We start from the raw sequence: 21427 nt of genomic DNA, 5'->3' as shown, positions 1-21427 counted from the left end.
CAATGGGGGATGTCGTGGTCTGGGCTTAAACAGGTGATGCAGTATGAATGGACGTCTCGGTGTGGTATTTGCTTTCCACAGGCGAGATAATTGTTAACTTTTTTCAGACATCAATTGCTGTAAGAAAAAGGATTCCCAACAGGGTAACTTAGCTTTCGATGTTTTCAGCTGCAATTCAAACTCTGGTAGCGACCGACTGGCACACTTCAGAAGTGCTTCTGCTATGGGCTCCACGGCAAGAAAGACTGATGTAATCGCATCAGGTGCCTTCATTTATAGCACTGATGACCTGATATCAGACAGCAAGCGACAGCAGCCGACGCATAAAAACATTGACTCTAGTATTCAGGTCGGCCAAGGGCTAGCACAGCAGGGATAACCCCACAGGTGATGATTGCAACTGTGAAACATGAACATCTTAAGATGCTATCCCACAAGCCACAGTATGACAGTAAAGCAAAGTAGCATGTTTTTAACATACATCTTTATAACAAAGCCAACCAACTTAAAGCAAGAGACTTTTTCAGTTCTAAACCAGAAATAAAGATAACAAAATAAGACATAAACCTCAGTATGAACACAGTGTAATAAGACAGCATAAAAAAGGACATTTCTGCAACAATCACTTCTGCCAGAAAATGCAAAGCCAACTTTCATTACCAAAACTTGCTCATCAATTGACTTTCTCCATAACTCCTCCAATTTGAGTCTATCAGTTGTGGATGCTACGATGCGACTGCCATGACTAGGAGATGAAGGTAGTATGCAATTACATGTCCACATGAAATACTTTTAACATTTGTATTTTCAAGACACACTGCAATATGAAAGGGCAAGTAACTTTTATGCCCTACTTACCAATTAATAATTAGGAGTCTGTAAAACACTTTGTGATGATAAAAATATAAAAGGTGGCAGGTTGCAATAAGAAAGTAAATTTGGAGTGCTATAAAGACACTGAATTACAGCAGACTGTTATTTTTGATGAATACTCAAACAAGCTATGGGTATTCACAATGATGCTGGAACTGTAAGGAGAAATCTGGATGAGTGCAAACAGAAATCGTACTACAGACATAAGGAGAGAGTTTGTCATACTACATTTTCACAGGCTATTAACCCCATGCCTTATACCCATAAGGCGATTCTCATCTATAACAATCGATTTTGGACCAAAAGAAAAGCAGAAAAGGCAAGAAGAAAGGTAGAATCAGAACTCTTCTCATAGATCCAGCTTTATTTTGAATACTTATGACTACTGTACCTGATATGAACAGGACTGGGGGGAAGGAAAAAAGGTTGGAAGGTTGATAGACTGATTCAGAGATAACTCATTAACCACCTTGGGCATAAAGGAGGGGTTAATGCATAGAGAGACCCTATCCCTGTGGAAGAATGTGAAAGGGGAGGCTGACATCAGAGCTAGTAACTCAAAAACCCTTCAGGCAGAAGTAATTGCTGCTTTGCCGCCTACTTTTAGGCGTTTTCCAGCTTGCTAAAGTTGATATCTGTATTAGAAACAGTATTTAGAACACATCCAGAACCTGTTTACTGCATTTCCTGTATTGCACTTAATTTAAAATAGTTTTTTTCTTAAAATTGCATTTTACCTGACTCTGGCCTAGCACTCAAGTGTGGGGTCATTTATTGCACTGTTCTGACTAGTTTGCTACTTGTGTATCTCTGCTACCTTTAAACTAAAACAAAAAAAAAAAAAAAATCTTGCTTTTTTCCCACTTTCTGAAATTTAAAAAAAAGGTTCAGTTACAGATTTGCTGTTCTGAACTGTTTGCAAGTTTCTTGGAGGCCAGTGCTTGCTTGGGCTAAAGGGAAGTCTCTGTGTTCATCAGTGGCAGTGATTAACACTGAACAGCCTGCCTGCCCCTGTAGGAGTGGTTACTGCCTAGAAACGTTTTGGGCTAATTCCCAGCTCTTTCAAGTTCACTGCCTTAAAACCTGCTTTTGCGCATAGCGCAGCGCCGCTTAAATGGGTTTAAACTATTCCCGGCTCCACAAAGTCTGCTCTTCACCTTTTCCCTTAGAACTGTTCTAAATCTCAAAGTAAGCACTCTATTTTCATTCTAAAGCCCTGTACTTGATCTTATAAGTAATCTTATAAGTAAACATTAACTAAAGCACTACACCCTCTTATACTCCTTATAAGTACTTGGCTCCCTATTGGTCCTTTCTGATCAGTCAAAAAACTGTTCCTTATACTTTTCTGGCATGTCCAATAGTCAGTTTCGGGTTTACTCTCCAGTCCAGCTGGTGAATCTGGGTATCTTGAGGCAATGTTACAACTGCCTTATGTACACAGACTACCCTCTCCTCCTCCCATCAAACTCAAATATATGTGAGAGATGCAACTATATAGCCAAACTGGAGGCTGAGCTCTCTCAACCCAGCACTGGCACAGTCAGTCAGGAGGAGAAGGTAACCACACACACCACTATTCCAGTCTCACATAGACCTATCACATCAGCAAACCAAACACAAACACACAAAAACATACTCTGAGGCTCTAAATAAAAATCTGCCAAAGCAGCAGAGACCTCCAAAGCAGACATCCAAGCAACCGCTACCCCGCAACAATACCCACTTATCACATATTTCACAAAGTCAGTGTGCCACACAGCCACAGCCCTTAAGGCTAAACAACACACCTAACACACTTGTAATAGGGGACTCTATTGTCAGACACACTGACGTCCCTCTCACCAGACTGAACAAGGAGAAGGTCACTGTAAGCGTCCTGTCGGGTGCCAGGATCCACCACATAACACAAGCACTCAGGTCACTCCAAAGCAAGTACAAATATGACTCCGTCATTGTCCATGCTGGTGTGAATGACCTGAGATGTACCTCCCTGGACTACATGAAGAGAGACAGAGGAGCTCTCTGATCATGTAGCCCAGCCCATGACCCTGACCTTGAGTAGCATCTTGCCCTCACCAAGAATGATGCCACAGTATAAAGACAAAATGATCAATTTTAACAATTGACTAAAGTATTGGTGTCATTCTAAGGGGATTCAGTGTCTGTCAGCCTGGAATGAGATGCTTGACAAGCCACGTTGCTTCGCTAGGGACGGCTTGTACCTGTCACCCCTGGGCTTTCGAATACTGGCTAAGGCTCTTGCCACCCCCATAGTGCCTTTTTAGGAAAGGCTCAAAAGTCAAACCCACCTCCATAGACAACACAAGAAAAAAAACTAAGGGTAATGCTGCTCAACGCCAGAAGTCTAAACCTCAAGATGCACGCATTCGAGGCTCTCCTCAGTATGGAGAATATCGATATCTGTGCAGTGACAGAGACCTGGTTCAAGGCCCCAGACAGCACCCCAGCACTACCAGGTTATACCTCATACCATGCTTTTCGGCCCCAAAACTCGGACCGAACCACAAAAGGAGGGGGAGTATCCATATTCATCAAAGATACCCATACCTCCAGGTTAGTGGCACTACACAAAGCATCGGAGACCATCCATGTACAGTTAACAGTGGGCAAAACTGCCTTTCAGTTTGTAGCCTGCTACAGACCACCCTCCCAAACTCAGGAACCCTACTCGGCCTTCCTGAAAACACTGGATAATATGAAGGTCTCTCCAAACACAATAATATTGGGTGACTTCAACTACCCAAACATTGACCGGGAAAACTACTCAAGCCCCAACACCCTTGCCCAACGGTTCCTAGAATTTATAAACTCAAATGCTATGGAACAACTGGTCACCACTCCCACAAGAGGGGATAACATATTGGACCTGGTCATCACCAACATGGGGACTCTATGTTCCACACCAGAGGTATGTCCCTCAATGGTAAGATCAGACCATAAATTAATCTCACTGGACATCCATATCCCATCCCCACCCCCAGCCAAGGAAATCACGGTGAAAAATTTCTCAAAAGCAAATTTCACACTTCTCAAAACCAAGGTGGAATCCTTCAAAGCCACCGGGCCAGTGGAAAATACTGCCCAAACAGCAGAATCCTTTACAAATGCATTCTATGGACACCTACAGGAATGCATGGATCTTGCTATCCCAAATAAAACCAACACTCACTCCTCCAAAGGCAGGAGACCAGTCTGGTGGACCCCAGCCATAAATAAGCTATACAACAGAAGGAGGAAGCTACTACATGATGGAGCAAAATCCCAAAAAGGGAAGGCATCTCTGATCAGTACTAGCAAGAAACTACGATCCCTCATAAAATTTTCTAAGGCCAGCTTCGAAAGAAAAATTGCACAAGACACTAAAGATAATCACAAGGCCTTCTTTAGTTATGTCAGGAATCTGGGGGGCAACTCCCAGATATGCTCTGAGTTAGTACAAAATGACAAAAAATACACTGATCCCACAGACATTGTCAACATCCTGGCAGACAGGTTCAGTGCAAACCCCCCCCCCCAAAAGACCAAATGTCTATCCCAACAGAATGTAGCCTCCCTGACATCACAAATGCACAGGTGAGAGCTGCCCTCTCCAAAGCAAAAAACACAGCATCAATGGGACCTTACAGTGTCCCGGGCTGCGTCTTACACGAGCTCCAAGAAGAACTAAGCCCTTACATAAAATCACTGTTCAATCTCAGCCTGGTTACAGGATATGTACCCAAGGAATGGCGTACATCAACAGTGGTCCCGCTCCACAAAGGTGGTGCCACAACGGACCCAGGAAACTATCGCCCTATAAGCCTGACTAGTCTGGTCTGCAAACTATGGAGCGTATCATCATGGAACTCATAAACAAGGACATTGGTAACCTCCAGACACTGGATCCCACCCAATTCGGCTTTGTTAAGGGCAGATCTTGCCTCTTGAACCTGGTCGACTTCTTTGAAACAGTTACCAAGGCCATAGATGAAGGGAAGGTAGTCCACACGGCCTACCTGGACCTCGCAAAAGCCTTTGACACAATACCCCACTCAGGCATCATAAATAAGCTCACCAGCTTAAATATCAACCCCTATGTCACAAGATGGGTTGCAAACTGGCTCAGGGATAGAACCCACATGGTCAGTATTGCAGGTGCCATGTCAGACTCCAAACCAGTTACAAGTGGCATCCCACAAGGCTCAGTCCTGGGACCTCTCTTGTTCGGTATATACTTCTCTGAGGTACAGGCTAATACGGGAGGACTATGGCTGACCAAGTTCGCAGATGACTGCAAGCTGGGCGCCATAATCGACTCTCCAGCTGACACAAGCATCCTCCAAAAGGGTCTCACAGAGACGGATAACTGGTGCCAGACCCATGGCCTTAAGCTAAATGCCAAAAAGTGCATAGTCATCCCCTTTGGGGAAAAACAAAGTGCCCACAAATTACCACATAGGTGGTAATCCATTAAGTACGGAAGAAGTAATTAGGGATTTGGGGACCCAAGTAGATAGAAACCTCTCTTTTGACAATCACGTTGCCAGAGTGGTTAGAAAGACCTTCTATATAGCCCACCTTATCACGAAAGGGTTCACATCTAGAAGAAGAGAGGTCATTGTGCCCCTCTACTCAACACTCATCAGGCCCGTAATTGAATACAATGCCCATTTGGGATGTACCTTACCCGACACCTGCAGCAACTGGAGAGGCCCCAAAAGTACCTCACCAAGAGGATCAAGGGACTCAAACAGATGCCCTATGCAGTTCGGCTAAAGAAACTCTAGCTCTACTCAGTTGCTTACCGCCTACTCAGAGGTGATCTATGCCTGACGTATAAAGCCATGTCCAACCCAGAATTAATGGACATGCTCCACCTCAGGAAATCCAAATCCCTTAGAGCTACACGCTCCAGGGACTTGAACCTCAGCACAGAAATAAATACAACATGCTGGAGGGACAGATTCATATCCCTGAGGCTGCCCTCACTCTGGAACAGAATCCCAGTCCATGTTAGGCAGAGCCCCTCACTGACCCTCTTTAAGAGAAATCTTGATGAGTGGATGGGAGATCGTAAGTTCACCCCTGGGATCTCTTCTGTGTCCCTGCTAGACAGGGGCACAGTAAACTAACCTTAAAAGGGCTATCTTCTGTGACCTACTCTACAGAGGCACAGTAAACCGATCTAAAAGGGTGGTGAAAGCGAAACACACTCTGGCTAGGCTTGTAAATGCCTCAGGGCAGATAGGTTCATAGGTTTATACTAGGCTATGAAGAACAGTTTTGCAGGTGCAATGTTGTAGAGAAGAGGAACTTGCTAGCTCAAATGGGGCCAAAGTAAGTTTCTCCAGAACAAAATTGAGATCCCAAGGAAGCGGAACTGGTTTCCCTGGTGGTCTGATGTGAAAGAGGCCTTTTAAGAACAGTTTAACTTCCAACCTAGAAGATAAAGGTGGAGACAGACAGACATGCAGAGCTAGCTGAAAGATGGCCTTTAACTGAAGAGTAAGATAGCTCACTCTTCATCACTTCATCAATTCATACAGACAGGACAAAACCACTGGGACATCCACTTACAGTGGTTGTAAATCCTTATTGAGACACCACATGGAAAACCCTCTTCCATTTGGAAAAGTAGGATTTCTTAGTAGTGTTTTTTTTTTTGGCCTCCTGCAGAACTTGAAGCACGTCCTCAGAAAAAAGGTGTTTGAAGGGAATCAAAACCCCATCACCCACAGAGTCAGGTTTAGAGTTGACATCTGTGGATGTACTAGAGTTCTCCTGTTCTGTGCGAGTAGGTCCATCCTGTCGGGTAACTTGTGGTGATTACCCTTGGCTAAATACATGAGGAGGAACCAATGCTGTCTTGACCAAAAGGGGGTCACCAGTAAGATTTTTGGTTGTTCCCGCTGGATTTTCAGCAGGACCTTTTGGAGAAGTGGGAACGGGGGAATGCATATAGAAACATCCCCTTCCAAGAAAAAGGACAGAGCACCCACCTGCCATGCCATGGATGTAGGATCCTGGCACAAAATGTGGGAAGGTGCCTGTTCATGGGAGAGGCAAAGAGATCTATCTGAAGTATACCCAATTAATGGACCAGGTCCAGAAGCACATCCCTGTGTAACATCCATTTGTGGGAATGGGTCATGGACATGCTGAGGGTGTCTGCCACAACATTATGAGTTGAGGGAATGTAGACAGCCTGAAGAGAGATTTGATTCTGCAAGGCTAGCTCCCAGGCCTGTAACGCCAGTCTGCATAGGAGGTAATACTTTGTCCTCCCTGTTTGTTGACATACCAGAGGACCATAGTGTTGTCTGTGAAACACCTTATGACCCTAGGGGAAAGCATAGGCTTGAAGATTTGGAGGGTAAAAATCAAGGCCCTCATTTCCTTTATGTTGATGTGCTCCTTTGTTTGGGTTGGAGACCAGACATTTCTGACCTTCCAGGATTCCAGTGTTGCATCCCATCCTACATCTGAAGCATCCATGTACAGCTTCTGAGTGGGAAGAGGTGGTTGCAGGGGTAAGGCCTGGTTTCCTTGCAGTCTGAAGTATCCACCAGTGTAACCCCCTTTTCAAGCAGTGTAGGAGTGGGATAACAAAGTCCAGAAGGTGGGAGTGTTGAATCCAAACTGTCCTCAAGAACCACTGGAATTTTCTCATGTGCAACTTGGCTAAATGGAACATGAGAATTGTTGAGGCCATGAAGCTCAGGAGAAGTAGAAAGTCCCTGGCAGTCAGAGGCTGAAGGGGTAAGAGGTCCTGGAAATAGGAGACAAGGGACAGGACCTTTTCGGGAGGTAAGGAGGCTAGCATCCTGAATGTTGGAATCCTGCAGCCAAGAAAAATGTGGTCTTGGGAAGGGGTCAGGGTAGACTTCTAATAGTTTGTGAAACCTAGACCTGCCATGAGAGAGACCGTGAATGAGAAATTCTCCTGAAGGATGTCTGGGTATGGGTCCTGGATGAGATTATTGTCTAGGTAACGAAAAATCTGTATACACTGTAGTCTGCAGTAGGCTATGACAGGAGCAAAGCATTTTGTGAAGACCCTTGGTGCCATAAACAGACCAAAGATCAAAGCACAGAACTGAAAATGTGAGGAAGCAACAAAAAAGCAAAGAAATTTCCTGAACCGGAGGTGAGTGGGGTATAAAGGTAAGCATCTTTTATGTCTAATGACACCATAAAGGCCTGGGGAAGTATGAGTGGGAGAAGGGTAGACAGAGTCCGCATTTGAAAGGTGAGGACTTTCAGAAATATTTAGATGGGAAAGGTCTAGAATGGGCCTCCAGGGGCCATCCTTCCTGGGAACCAGAAACATTCTTGAGTAAAATCCTTCTCCCACTTGAGAGAGCAGGACTTCCTGAATACTGCCTTGAGAGAGAAGGCTGGCTATGACCTGGAGAAAAAATTCCAGTTGTTCTTTTGGTGGTTGTGGGATGCCCCTGAAGGAGGGAAGAGTTTGCCATACCATGAAATATCCTTGTTGGATGATGGAAAGGATCCAAGAGTCCTGGGTTATCTGATTCCAAGCAGGGAGAGAAAGAGAGTGGTGAAGAGACAAAGAAGCAGATGGGCCTGGAGGCAGGTAGTTACAGACTACCAGGCTTAGCCAGAAAGGGCTGTTTCTGAGTAGGAGTAGAGGAAGCAGACTTTGAAGGGATTTGTTTCCTGGAATCCCTCTTACCTTTGGTAGATGGGGGTTTAGCTAACTTTCTGACAAAGGTGGTTTTGGTAGGATAATTCCTCTGGAACCTGGGGACATGGGAAACAAAGATACATTTTAGATCTTGGAACTCCTTGTCCTTTTCTTGAAGGGATTTAAATAGTTCAGGAGCAGAGTTTCCAAACAAGACCTTGTTGTCCAGAGGGGCATCCACTATCTTGGCTTTAATATCATCAGGTAAGGATTGAAGTCTGATCCATAAATACCTCCTCAAGACAGATCCAGATGCAGCTGCCCTGCCTGAGGCCTCCACGGCATCATGACTGCACTTGATGGAGTGCCTTGTAACTTGGGCAGAAGAATTGAGAATGGAGGAGAGTTTAGCTTTGGTGGAAGAATCAGGGATCTCAGACAGGAGCTTTCCTGTATCTGATTAGAGTGCTAGGGAATATTTGGCCATATGAGTTTGATAATTGCCTTAAAGGCCAAAGTAGTAGAGGTATATACTTTTTTCCCTAATCTCTCCATGACTTTGCTCTCCTTATCCAAGGGAAGCAAGGAGGTAGAAGGCAATAATCTGGATGCCTTGTCTGTAGAAACTGATATGGTAGCTGGGTCTGCAGAAGGGTCTTTGAAGAGGAATTTGGAATCCTCAGGCACCTTATAAAATCTACCTGGGCACTTGAGAGCTGGAGGCTGGGAGTCTGAGTCATTTAAAAGCATCTGTAAAGGCATCTAAGAAGGCTGGAAGGACAGGGGAAATGGCAGATGGTGAGGGAGAGTCCCTAGGAGGTCATAGTACCTCTTTTGTATGTCAGACACTTGGCAACACTCCCATTTGAAGAATTCTTTCATCTTCACAATAGTTTCCCCAAAGGAAATATCCTCGCCAGGAAAATCTATATCATTACATTCCTCTTCTGTTGAGGCATAACCAAAAGGGGAAGAAATTTGGGTGGGATAAGCCAGGAATTCATCTCCTTAAGATTCCTCATCATCTGAGGAACTATCCTCAGTGGTCCCCTTTAAGGGAGTGGAGGGAGGAAAAGGCAGGAGAAGAGAAAGAAGGAGCCGAGGTCCAACACACAGCCATAAAGGCACTGAACAGGTCTTGGGAGAAGGCCTGCCAATCAGTGCTTGATCCTGGGGAACCACAGAAACAGGTTTAGTTTTGACTTTCTTTTTAGGAGCTTCCATGTGGTGGAAGGTGGATGGGTCAGACTTTGGCCTCCACACTCCGATGTCCATAGGCACATCCTCCTACATGATGATTTGGATGACACCACGCAGGCCTTCAGTAATTACAAGCCATGGTTCCCCCCACACACACCCAAGTTGGACAACTGTGATTCTCTTGTGATGTGTTGGTAGGGTTTTTCATGGTTTCTACTATGATACCCCTCGAAGGGACATCTACAGACTCCGGGATGGCCTCCGGGCCCACATCGGCCTAAGGAAGGACACCCGGAAGAGAGGGAGGCAATAGCTGGAAGATCAGGCCATGACTTTTTGGCCTTTTAAGGTTGCGGGGTGTCTGAAGGGCCCGACACCACCTCCATATCATGTGTTACACACTTAATGTGCCGATTCTCAAGATATAATTTCAGGGAAGCTAGATGGCTGTGAAGAGGTTTGGGTAAAAAGTCCTTACATATAGCACAGGCAGGTATGGTCGTGGTCTGGGCCTAAGAAAAACAATCAGAGATCGTATGAATCCTTATGTGAAATCTGCCTTCCACACTGACACTTGCCCTTCCTAGCTGACATGTAATCACAGCACAATATAGTAGCTAAAATTAAAAAAAAACCCCACCAATGGGGTAGTTATCTGAACCAAAGTTCGTGACTTATCTGGCGAGTGATGACTGGAACAGGCGATCGGACAGGCAGCAGAAAGGTTCTGAGGTTGGTACGTGCTGACATCTGCTTTATATTCTGTCTCTTTATGGTCGACGTATGCTAGCTAATGTGCGGCGTCGCACATACCTCACAGTAGCATTAGACTTTTGTATACTGGCCGGTCGTATGAGTCAGCCTGGGGTGGACTTCCTCATGTTATGAATACTGCAACATATGAATATAAGGACATCTGGTGATACAGAACTTGTGATTTAACTAATTGCTGTAAGAATGATCTCATGCAACACATTCTGAGAACACAATTTAAGGCATATGCATAATTTGTCTAATCAAAATGTTTCATATACATACATACATCTGTGTGTGTGAGTGCACATACAACATGCATATGAAAGGCACAGCAGTCTACTATAGTTCCCTACTTGCAAAAAAACTCTGTGGTTAGCTGTAGCTGTTCATGTGGTTGCTACTGGAGCCAAATGCGACTTGAAAGCACTGGATGGGTGGAGGGATGTAATGATTTATTTTTATGTATTAACCATGGTAAACTACTTATCAGCATGGATCTGTTTCAGACTTATCCAGGAAACACACAGTGGTTAAGTGAAAATGGAGGCTAAGGAAATCAAACCTTGGACTACAGCTTCAGCCCCAAATGCCCATATTGTTTATGGTTAAGCATGCGTTGTAAATACATTGCCTAATCAACATTACTGTGCTCACTACAATCTTTAGCATTATTTATGAGCTTAAATCATATACTAGTAATCTGAGTTTGCAGGGTCTCATCCAGAAGTGTCACATTATTATTTTTTATTTTTACACTGATAAATCTTTTTCCAAAGGGATGTGGGAGGCCAATTCAGTGAACTATGTCAATGAATACATCTACAAAACTATCGTATGTTTGACTGTGTGTGTGCAGATGTTAAGTGTACTGGAGCAAGTAGTACTGTGCACATGCTGCCAAGCATTTATAACCAAAGCAGTTCAGTTTTGAGCATGTCTATAATGGCAGAGAAACAGAGACAGTAACACACACACAATTTTAGGAATGGACACTAATGGAGAAATTGATTGTGATGAGAGACTTAGGGACGCAGGTGGACAGTGGTCTCACTTTCGATAACCACATCGCCACAACAGTCAGGAAATCCTTCTATGTGGCACACCTCATCATTAAGGGCTTTTCATCCAGAAAAAAGGAGGTCATTGTCCCACTGTACTCATCCCTCATTAGACCCATTATAGAGTATAATGCCCCATTTGCTATGTACCTCACAAGACATCTGCAACAGCTGGAAAGGCCACAGAAATACCTCACTAGAAGAATCACAGGCCTAAAGCAGATGCCATATGCTGACCGTCTAAAAAAAACTCCAGCTATACTCTGTGGCATATCATCTACTCAGAGGCAATCTCTGCTTAACATACAAGGCCATGTCAAACCCTGAGCTGTTGGACACGCTCCACTTAAAGAAATCCCAATCCCACAGAGCCACACACTCCAGGGATCTAAAGCTTGTCATCACAACAAACAAAACATGCTGGAGGGATAGGTTCCTGACCCAGAGACTCCCCATACTCTGGAAAAGACTGCCCATACATGTCAAGCAGAGCGCCTCCTTGGCCCTCTTCAAAAGGAACCTTGATGATTGGATGGGAGATAGGAAATTCACCCCGAGGATCATGTCAGTTGCCCTGCTAGACAGGGGTCCAGAGAAGTAAATATTGTGGGAAGAAATATCCAGGGAATTGTTATGGCTAGGCTTGTACAGGCCCTAGGGCCGATAGCCTAGTACCAACCTATGAACATGTTTGTAAGCAACACTACAAAATATCAATACTCTACCTGTATTATCAATATTTTATTACCCCTACATCTGTATGGTAACTACTCAGATCTAACTAAAACTAATCAACTAAATCTTACTCTACAGAAACTACAGCAATGCAAGTCATGAAATGAAAACCAATGTGGCATCCACTTATATGCTAAACAATAAAAAACAGGCGTAAACAATATTAAAACCAATATAATACAAATTTACAGAAGTAAAATAGATTACATCCACGTTCAAGCAACACTAACACAGCAAAAACAGCAGCTAGTAAAATTTTAAAAAGCATAACATCGGTGTGTCCAAGGTCCCTAAAATCATATCCGCAATGATTACAAGCACTAATGCCTCTAGTCTGTACACTGACCAAAACTACAAAAATATACCTGGACCCCAAGCTCCACAGCATTATACCAAAATCTAATAAACTCAACTCTAAGACCTGAATGTATAACTCCCTGGCCCCAAGAATGAACCAGCCACTCAAGCTAAACTTATTAAACTCCAAAACAGAAATGACATGAACACAGAAATCACCCTCTGAAAACTAAAACAAACCACCTGACCAATAAACTCAAACTATCCTCCCTCTATACAACTACACCTCAGCCCAAATTGAAAAAAAAAATCCAAGATGCAACATCCTTTGCAAAACTACATCCTCAAACCAATAAAGATTAACAAAAAATAATAAAATAATAGAAATAACCTAACCTAAGCAAAGTTAAGCATTAACCCCTAAACTGCATATAACTGTGGTTATTATTAATCTACAAATTGAAAAGTACAGTCTTGCAGCCTAGTGAAATGTGAGAAAACAAAAACCTACTGAAGAAGCAAGAAAAGATGGATAAATGGAATATACAGGGGTGTGCCTTTCTGCTGTTATATAAATGAACTCTTTAGACTCTGACAAGATGTGGAAAGCCCTAAAGTCCAAGAAACAAGCTTTTCATCAAAATGGAAGAAAAAAAGCTTTTATTTAAATTCTGCTTAAATATTGTAAGTTACACTTACTGTGACCTGTGGTGATATTTGTTTGTACCTTTCTGCTTTTCTCCAATGGTTTAGACAAAAAAGCGGTTTCCGTTTTTAGTATATTCTGGGACTATAGTCTTGCAGCTTCATTTGCAGTTGTTAAAAGACTGTGTAGTACTGCAATATTTTAACATTGTTTATATATTATGCTGCACTATCTCCATACGTAGGATTACTAGTAAACGCTGTCTGCTTGTATTTTGAACCCTGTCTGGGGCCTTAGTCTTGTAGTTTTCATTCACAGCTGTGGCAGAATTGTGAACTACTGCCAGATTTCAGCTTCATTTAGTCATTTATTACTACATTCTTCTTCCACAGACAGCATTACTGGTATTTTTCTGTACAGTCTTGTGCCCTAGTCTGTTGTGGAATTGCAGCAGTGGCAGTACTGTGAATTCTGCTTTAGGATTTGTGCGTCAGTGCTTTTACAGCTGTTTAGACTCCAGGTTATATTCTGCTTATCATTTACCTGCTTAACGTTGCATTCCAGTACCTTTCTGTTTACATAGGTATTGTTTTTCCCTGTTCTTTTTGTCTGCCCCAACCCTCCTTGAGACATTAAGACAAAGGTTCTAAAATTCTAACTTACATGGTGTCACTGAACTCTAGCTCAGCGTCACAGGACTACAGCTTCAATATTGGCTTTATGATTGGATCCCTCTCTAGTTAGTCTGCTTCTTTCAGCTTGAAATTTTCCCCAACCATCACAACCTCTTCCTGTTGTGTTCCTGGCTTCGGCCCCTTATGGCAATCTGACATTCAAAGTCCCACCCACCCCTCTTGCATTGCTATTGCTTGTTCTGTAGCTATTTTAGTGCTTTTCCCACCCACTGTTTTTCAAATATCCATAATACAGAGTTCCTAACAGTAAACCAGTATTGTTCTTGAGTAAAGCTCCCTTACTACAAATTCTCTCCTGCTCATTTTCCCAGACCTCTCATCTGATTGGTGCCCTGATCACACTCAAGAGTCCCGAATTAATCCTGCTCCATTCTCAGCGGATGAGAGATTTATTTTATAGTTTTGCACTTTAGTTAACAGTTTTAGAGTGCTTCTGCTTTATTTTTGCTGTGTTTGCTGAATTTGCCTTTATCCTTTAAAAGATTCCTAACACCTGAAATTGTCTTATTCAGAAAGTTTGTTTAAGTTGCTTTGCTGTAACATTACACACTCAAGCAATCTTTTGTGGTATTTTACATTAACAGGACAGGGATATTCCATCTACTGTCAGAAGGTGGCCTGGTCTGAGTTGGGAAATGTATAAGAAACCTGAAGTGTAGTTGTTTTATAGGTCAGAGGCTTAGAAGCCATTTAACTGTGTAAATCTAGTGTGCTTGTACATTGCTGCTCATTGTGCAGTGGTGGTTGGTAGTGGCCTGTATAGACACACACATTTTCCAACTACCACCTCAGAAACTGTACCAGTAACTCTGTAGCTGCTCTGTGCTACTGAGTGAGCAGTTTGAGCAATGAGGAGCACTGTGCCTTGAATTTAGTATTATATAACCCAAACAGGTCTCCAGCCCCAAAAGCGCACGTAGCCATCCCACTATTAACCCTTTATGCACCACACCCTAGTAGCTCATCCAATAAAGGACCTGACATCATGGATATGCATTTTCCCAGTTTCCTAGTTTGGTGGATATGGGAATATTGAGACAATGCAACACTCTAATGTTCACGTGCAACTATTTATCTCAATCTACATCAATGACAAGTTTCTCCATATCCAGATTACCACAGACAAAGCCTCATACCATATTGTAGCAATCTGTAGGTGACCCTCTATGTTCCATGAAACCCAGAGCTCACACTAAGAAATACTGGAAATCCCTCATCATTCAACTAATTATCATATGCATGGAAGACTTAAATTATCTCTCTATAAACAGGGATTCATACATGACCCCACATGAGATTCCTAGACTTTGTAAACCCAAACATCCTGGATCAGTTAGTGCATAAAGATACTACAGGCACAAAACACATTGGACCTGTACTTACAAATATGGGAAAAAGCTGTACTGTCCATGAACCCCCCCCCAGCATCATGTCCTGTCCGGTAAGGTCAGATCACAAAGCAGTCTCCTTCAAAATAAGAATCAATTTTGTAACCTCAACAAACCCTGTAACAACAAGCAACTACTTCAAGGCAAACTACCTTTTATTAAGTGGTAAAATGTAAAAATTTCAGGTTCCTCCAAACCCAAACACAGCAGCCTAGGCCAAATTATTCACAGAAGTTCTGTACAGCCATGTCAAGGATTGCATCAAAGCTGCTGTGCCTACCAGAAAGTAAGCCCAAAACTACATCAACAAACACCCTTGTGGAATCCAGTAAAGCAAATCTTGAGGTAAAGATAACAACAGGGAGATTCTAGCAAATTTTGTGGATGACAAATTCAATTCTAATGTTAACACCCTCTCACCCCCAGCCACCCCCGGGGAAATATCACCTAACATAGCCACTCCAACTAGTAGTAGGGAGAAGTTCTTAGATGTGCTCCCTAAGGCGAAGAATAGAGCTTTGATGGGCCCTGATAATATCCCAGGATGCCTTTGTATGACCTATCAGGGCCACTACAGTCACTATTCAACCTCAGCCTCCACACAGGCTTTGTGCTACAAGAATTGAGGGCTGCAGCAGTCATTCCTTTGAACAAGGGTGGTCCATCACTGGATCTAGGCAAATACAGAACCATTAGTCTGACTAGTCTCACAGCTGCAAAGCCATGGAAAGAGTCATGGAAATGATTAGCAATGTCATAGAAAACCCTCAGAAACTGGACCCAACCCAGTTTGGTTTTTCAAAGGAAGGTCATGCCTACTAAACCTGGTGGACTTCTTTGAGAAGGTCACCAATGCAATGGAGGAGGTAAAAACGGTGCATACTGCCTATCTTGACCTAGCTAAGGCATGTGATACATTACCCCACTTGAGCATTGTAAAACTCAAGGAATTAGATATATACCGCTATGTAACTCACTGGATAGCCACTGGCTCCAAGACAGGACCAAGGAAGGTAGGATTGGAGAGACCACCTCAGCAAAAAGGCCAGTCACCAGTGGTGTCCCCCCAAGACTATGTACTGAGTCCATTCCTCCTTTGGCATTTATTTTTCAGAAGTCAAAACCAGTGTCAAGGACCTCTGAATTACCAAGTTTGCAAATGACTGCCATCTAGGACTAATCACAGATATCCCCCAAGATGCTAACATCTTTACAGAAAGGTCTAACAGAAAAATGACTGGTGCCAAAGCCACAGCTTAAAACTGAATGCCAAGAAATACTTAATAGTACCTTCTGGGAAGTCAGCCTTCCAAGAAAACTACCTCAATGGTACCTCAATGGTAAAACACCCCTAAAAGTAGACATTGTAGTCAGGGATTTGGAAACTCATGTAAATAGTAACCTGGCTTTTGACAATGTATGTAAGTTAGTAAGAAAGTCATTCTACTTCACTTAAGTGCATGGCATCTAGGTCCAGGGAAGTCATCGTACCACTGTAATCAGACCAATCACTGAATATATACCCCTTCACTATGTACCTGATCAAGCACATGCAACAACTGGAATTTCCACTCAGGTTCCTCACAAAAGGAATACAGGACATAAACACTATATTCTAAGCAGATCACCTCAGAGCCCTATCCCTATACTCTGTTTGTTAAAGACTGCTGAGAGACGATTTATGCTTGGCATACAAGGCATCCTTGCATTCCACTCTGACAGATGTTTTGCATATCTGCAAAATGAACAGTACCAGAACTACTAGATCTAAGGATTTAAACTTTGCTTGCAACTTAAACAGGACATGTTGGAGGAACAAGTATTTATCTCAGAGAATCCCCCTTCTCTGGAATAGACTTTCTATCCATGTGAAGCAGTGTCCTGCCCTAATTCTATTCAAGTGCAACTTTGACCAGATGACAGAAAATTATAAATTCACTCCTGGTCTAACTTCTATGTCTCTGATAGATAGAGACAGCCATTAAGGCATGCCATAACTAACATACACCCCTTAAAATAATATATAAAGCACAATAACTCGTGGGGTACATTTGGATTGCACTGCTAGGGTTATAAAGGCCCCAGTGATCATTAGTCTAGCACACAACTACAGACCTTTGAAATATCCTGTTCTATGGGGTTGGGGAACACATTTAGTGTCTTGTATCTTTGCCACTGATATACTGTTCCATAATCTAAACATCTCATCTGTCAAATAACAGAAACTCACATATTCCACAAATATATAGTTATTCTAATGGTAAGACATTCATTACAGATTATTGTTAAGTCAACAGACACCTATGTACAGTACTGGCACACCCTCAGGCCTCCTTTAAATCCTCTATATCCACTGTCTTTAAGCAACCAGATAAAACTTAAAGTAAAAGATCACATACCAGATGAGCAAAACATAGCTGTATGCCTACGCAGACTGAATCCCTCATTCACTTCAATGTAAAAAAAATAAATAAATATTACACACACAGTTTCCGAAACAGCAATGCCTGCCTAAATCATTCACCTAAAGATAAAAATTAAGAGAAAGTAACCACAAAATTTCAAAACAATATAAAAGCTACAACTAGCTTAGTCAGAAAAAAGACATTGCCAGTGAAATGGAACAAATTCTACCTATCTAAACTAAGACTAAACTAGCTAAAATGTAATAACACTATGAAATTAATGAACCTTAGCCTAAAACATATCTAGTACTGTTGGTTTATGGAAAATGTTGTAGGAATAAATAGCGAAAACACAAGTTCTGAATGGAGCTCGATACATTTAATTTATTATACAAACTGGACTCTATACACTCCATTTATCCATTGAGACTTAACTTTCTTCTCAGTACCTGCTGGCTTGCATGCCACCACCAAGGGCTGCTGTCATCCACTTATTCATAATTAAGAAGCAAAAGGTCAACTTTGGAATGGCTGTCACATGGACACACAAACATGAGTGTGTTTATATTTATATATATATATATATATATATATATATATATATATATATATATATATATATTACTAAAGAAGCATATACAAAATAATACAATACTCATGTATCAACAATATCAACAGATTTTACATTCTTACCTGGCTGAAAGCATCCAGGCATACACCATTATTAATCAGGAATTGTCTGGTCTCCTGTACAAGCTCAGTTTCTCCCAAGGCCATCCTTACAGCAACACTGCCTTTGCCTTCCTGAAGGGAAAATGAAAGTAAATTGCCAATGAATGACTAAGTGGCAAGACATCAGGTGGGCACTGCATAGTAACCCTCAATCTACCAATAACAACATGCATTATTTATGTTGGCAGACAGCACTTAATGCACTTGAGAAATGTAAAGAAAAACACAGTCTTCCCCTGTTATACAAACACAAATGACTTAAATTCAGTTTTAGCTTTCACAATGAAAAAAATGATCATACACTTCAAAGGATGACAATGTAAATCAAAAGGAAAAAGTTACAAAAGAAAAGCACCTTAGTTCAGGAAACTGTTCTGTAGACAGGAGGCATAAAGACTTTCATAAAAAAAGAGTTAGTTAATGCAAATACACATTACAGTACCCTGTCCAAAATGTTATGTCAGGATGGCACTTCAACAAGTCTTAAGGCAAACTACTACTTCTGAGTTGCAACATGCTGGTAATTAAATGCACAAGGCCTGGTCCAACAAGATTACCACATGGAGGTCAGGTTACATGTAAAACACACAAGTTCAAATCAAGCAGGGATGAAGCTACATTTTAAGAGGAAAGGATTCACTATTTACAAAGGCTAGGATATAAGGAGTCCAGCTGCACTGGAGAGTAAAAGACAGTGGAGAGAAAAAAAGGAGGAACTTCTTTGACTTGCTGACGACTGACTTGCAACAGTCCAGCTGCTCAACCACAGTCTCTCTCTGCCCGAGAGATTTGTGACAAAGTTTGCTGTGAAATCATTTTTTGCCAGACTGCCTCCATACCACTGATTCTAAACACAGCCCCTTTGAGAATGCACAAACAGAATTGCTATGTTTAAAGATGATGGGTATGGGGCAAAACTTCCAAAATATTTGATAACACAATCATATATCTTTATGATGACAGGATATCAAAGGGTGTCAGAAATGTGAAAGCCATGTAAGTAGTTGCAATATAGATTGCAGCAGTATGGGAAATAAGAACCCCAAAATGTTGCAGCACAGTAACAAGGGAATTAAAATGCGAAGGATCAGCAAACGGTGATTAAGGACACAATGCTGGGACACCCAACACAGTGGTAAACAAACACAAAAAGAACCAAAACAGAGTAGGAACAAAACTTATTCAATGCAAACAAGAGAAAGAAAGAAAGAGTGGGAGGGAGATAAAGGGTTCTAGTCTTAACCCTCTATAAAAATGTGGTAAAAATTTCAGATGTGCAGAGCTGGCTCTGTGGCATAGCAGGATAAAATCCTGACCGTAGCCCAGAAGGCCCAAGTTTCAAATATTAATCTGGATGCAAGGTAAGCCAGACGTGGAGGTGTGAAATTGTGTGGTTGAAATCAACAAATCTACCCCATTACAGGATGAGTGGTTTGCATTTTGCATGGTATGGAGCCAACAGCCTGCCAATGAAAGTGTCACACACTATCTCAGCATGTTGGGAGTGTGGAAGCATGCACTTAACCAGATACAAAAGTGAGACATATTACACCGACCTCGACAGAGGTCATACTGAGAGGGCCTGTCATCCCCAACTATTGCCAACTGTGCCAATTGTCCTCTGACACTGAAACAATAAATAGGTCAACAGGGTGATGAGGCTCCATGGCTATGTGGAGACTGGAGCAAAAAAAAAATGAAAAAAATTCTGAAATGGTCTTTCACACATTCTACTTTCAAAAGCATTCAGTATGACAAAAGAAAAAAAATCAATATTATAACTTTTCCATTACAAAACACCTAAAAGATGCTACACATTATTCTACAGCCTTATGTAAAGGAAAGAAAAAAAAGCAACTCAAAACAAACAATGCAAAATTAAACAATTACTGCAGTCAGATCATCTACATATTACGAAATCCTTATAACTGATTTCTCGAAAGGGCGAGAATATAACTTAACGGTTTCATAGATACTTACTAGATTATTTATCTGTGAAGATCTTACGAAGCCTAGTCTTATATTCCCATGGTATTTTTAGCCCTTATATTTTGCATATGAATAACCTAGTGATGGGCTGAACAAGGATACGTTGAGACATTTATGTTTCCTCTATCCATGAGGGACAGGAAAGTTAAATCAGGGGAGAATTTGTGGTTATCCACCCATTCTTTCAAATTACATTTAAATACAGTAAAAGTAGCAGTTTCACTTTATGTGGAGTAGAAGGCAGTTTCGCACAACTGGTATCCTCTGTGATATATGCCATCTCTCTCAATGTTTAGTTTATTTTGCAAAGGAAATTGAGATCTCTTGAGTGGGTGTTTATGATACCACTGACCTTGCTAATGTGTGACAGGTCTGACAGAAAAGAGACTCCTGAATCTCTACACACACAATGCAAAGATCACCTCACAGTAGCAAATATGATACTGAGAAAAGGGACAAGGTTTAATGGGCATTTTACTTAATGATCAGCCTAATGAGGTCTAAGTACAGTAGAACAATTGCATCCATGGATCTGGGTCACTATACCTTTAGATATAAACTTTGAGATAAAAAAAACTTCCTTATAACAGTGGATATGTGGTAACCAAGGAACACTTCACCAACAAAGGCTCCCACATATCTAACTATGAGGCTAATTTCCAGGAGTATGCTGTCGATGTGACAGTAAAATGGGAGACATGCTTGCTGAAGGAAAAGATTATACATTTCTTGGCATTTAGTTTTAGTCCATAGTTTTCACACTAGCTATTTGTTTAGGACAGGCTTTCTTGGAGGATTTGGGTGTCTTCTGGGGAGATTATGATGGCACCAAATTTGCAGTCATCTGGTAACTTGGTCAGTCACAAACCATTAACAATTAGTTTAACATAATATTAATAACCCTTATTATAGCATAATAACTCATCATAATCCAGTTTTGTTTTCTCATGTGACTGTACAGTCAGGAAAGCAAAATACATACATCATTTACAACAAAGGAAA

The 21427-nt window shown here is 41.9% G+C and overlaps 1 protein-coding gene across 1 annotated transcript in view; it reads right to left on the bottom strand.

Moving 5' to 3' along the window:
* The window catches only part of RBM19 (RNA binding motif protein 19), a 1836515-nt gene that overhangs the window by 742807 nt on the left and 1072281 nt on the right, over positions 1-21427 (bottom strand). Inside the window, exon 12 of the mRNA XM_044054094.1 lies at positions 18398-18508. Coding sequence (XP_043910029.1) covers positions 18398-18508 — 111 coding nt within the window. The remainder of the gene's footprint in view (positions 1-18397; positions 18509-21427) is intronic.

This window comes from Protopterus annectens, chromosome 13.part0 (assembly GCF_019279795.1).
Source record: "Protopterus annectens isolate FY-2018-M chromosome 13.part0, PAN1.0, whole genome shotgun sequence".
In the NCBI taxonomy this organism is placed as follows: Eukaryota; Metazoa; Chordata; order Ceratodontiformes; family Protopteridae; genus Protopterus; species Protopterus annectens.
Note: the sequence above shows the minus strand (reverse complement) of the source record. Positions and strands in the feature narration are given on the sequence as shown.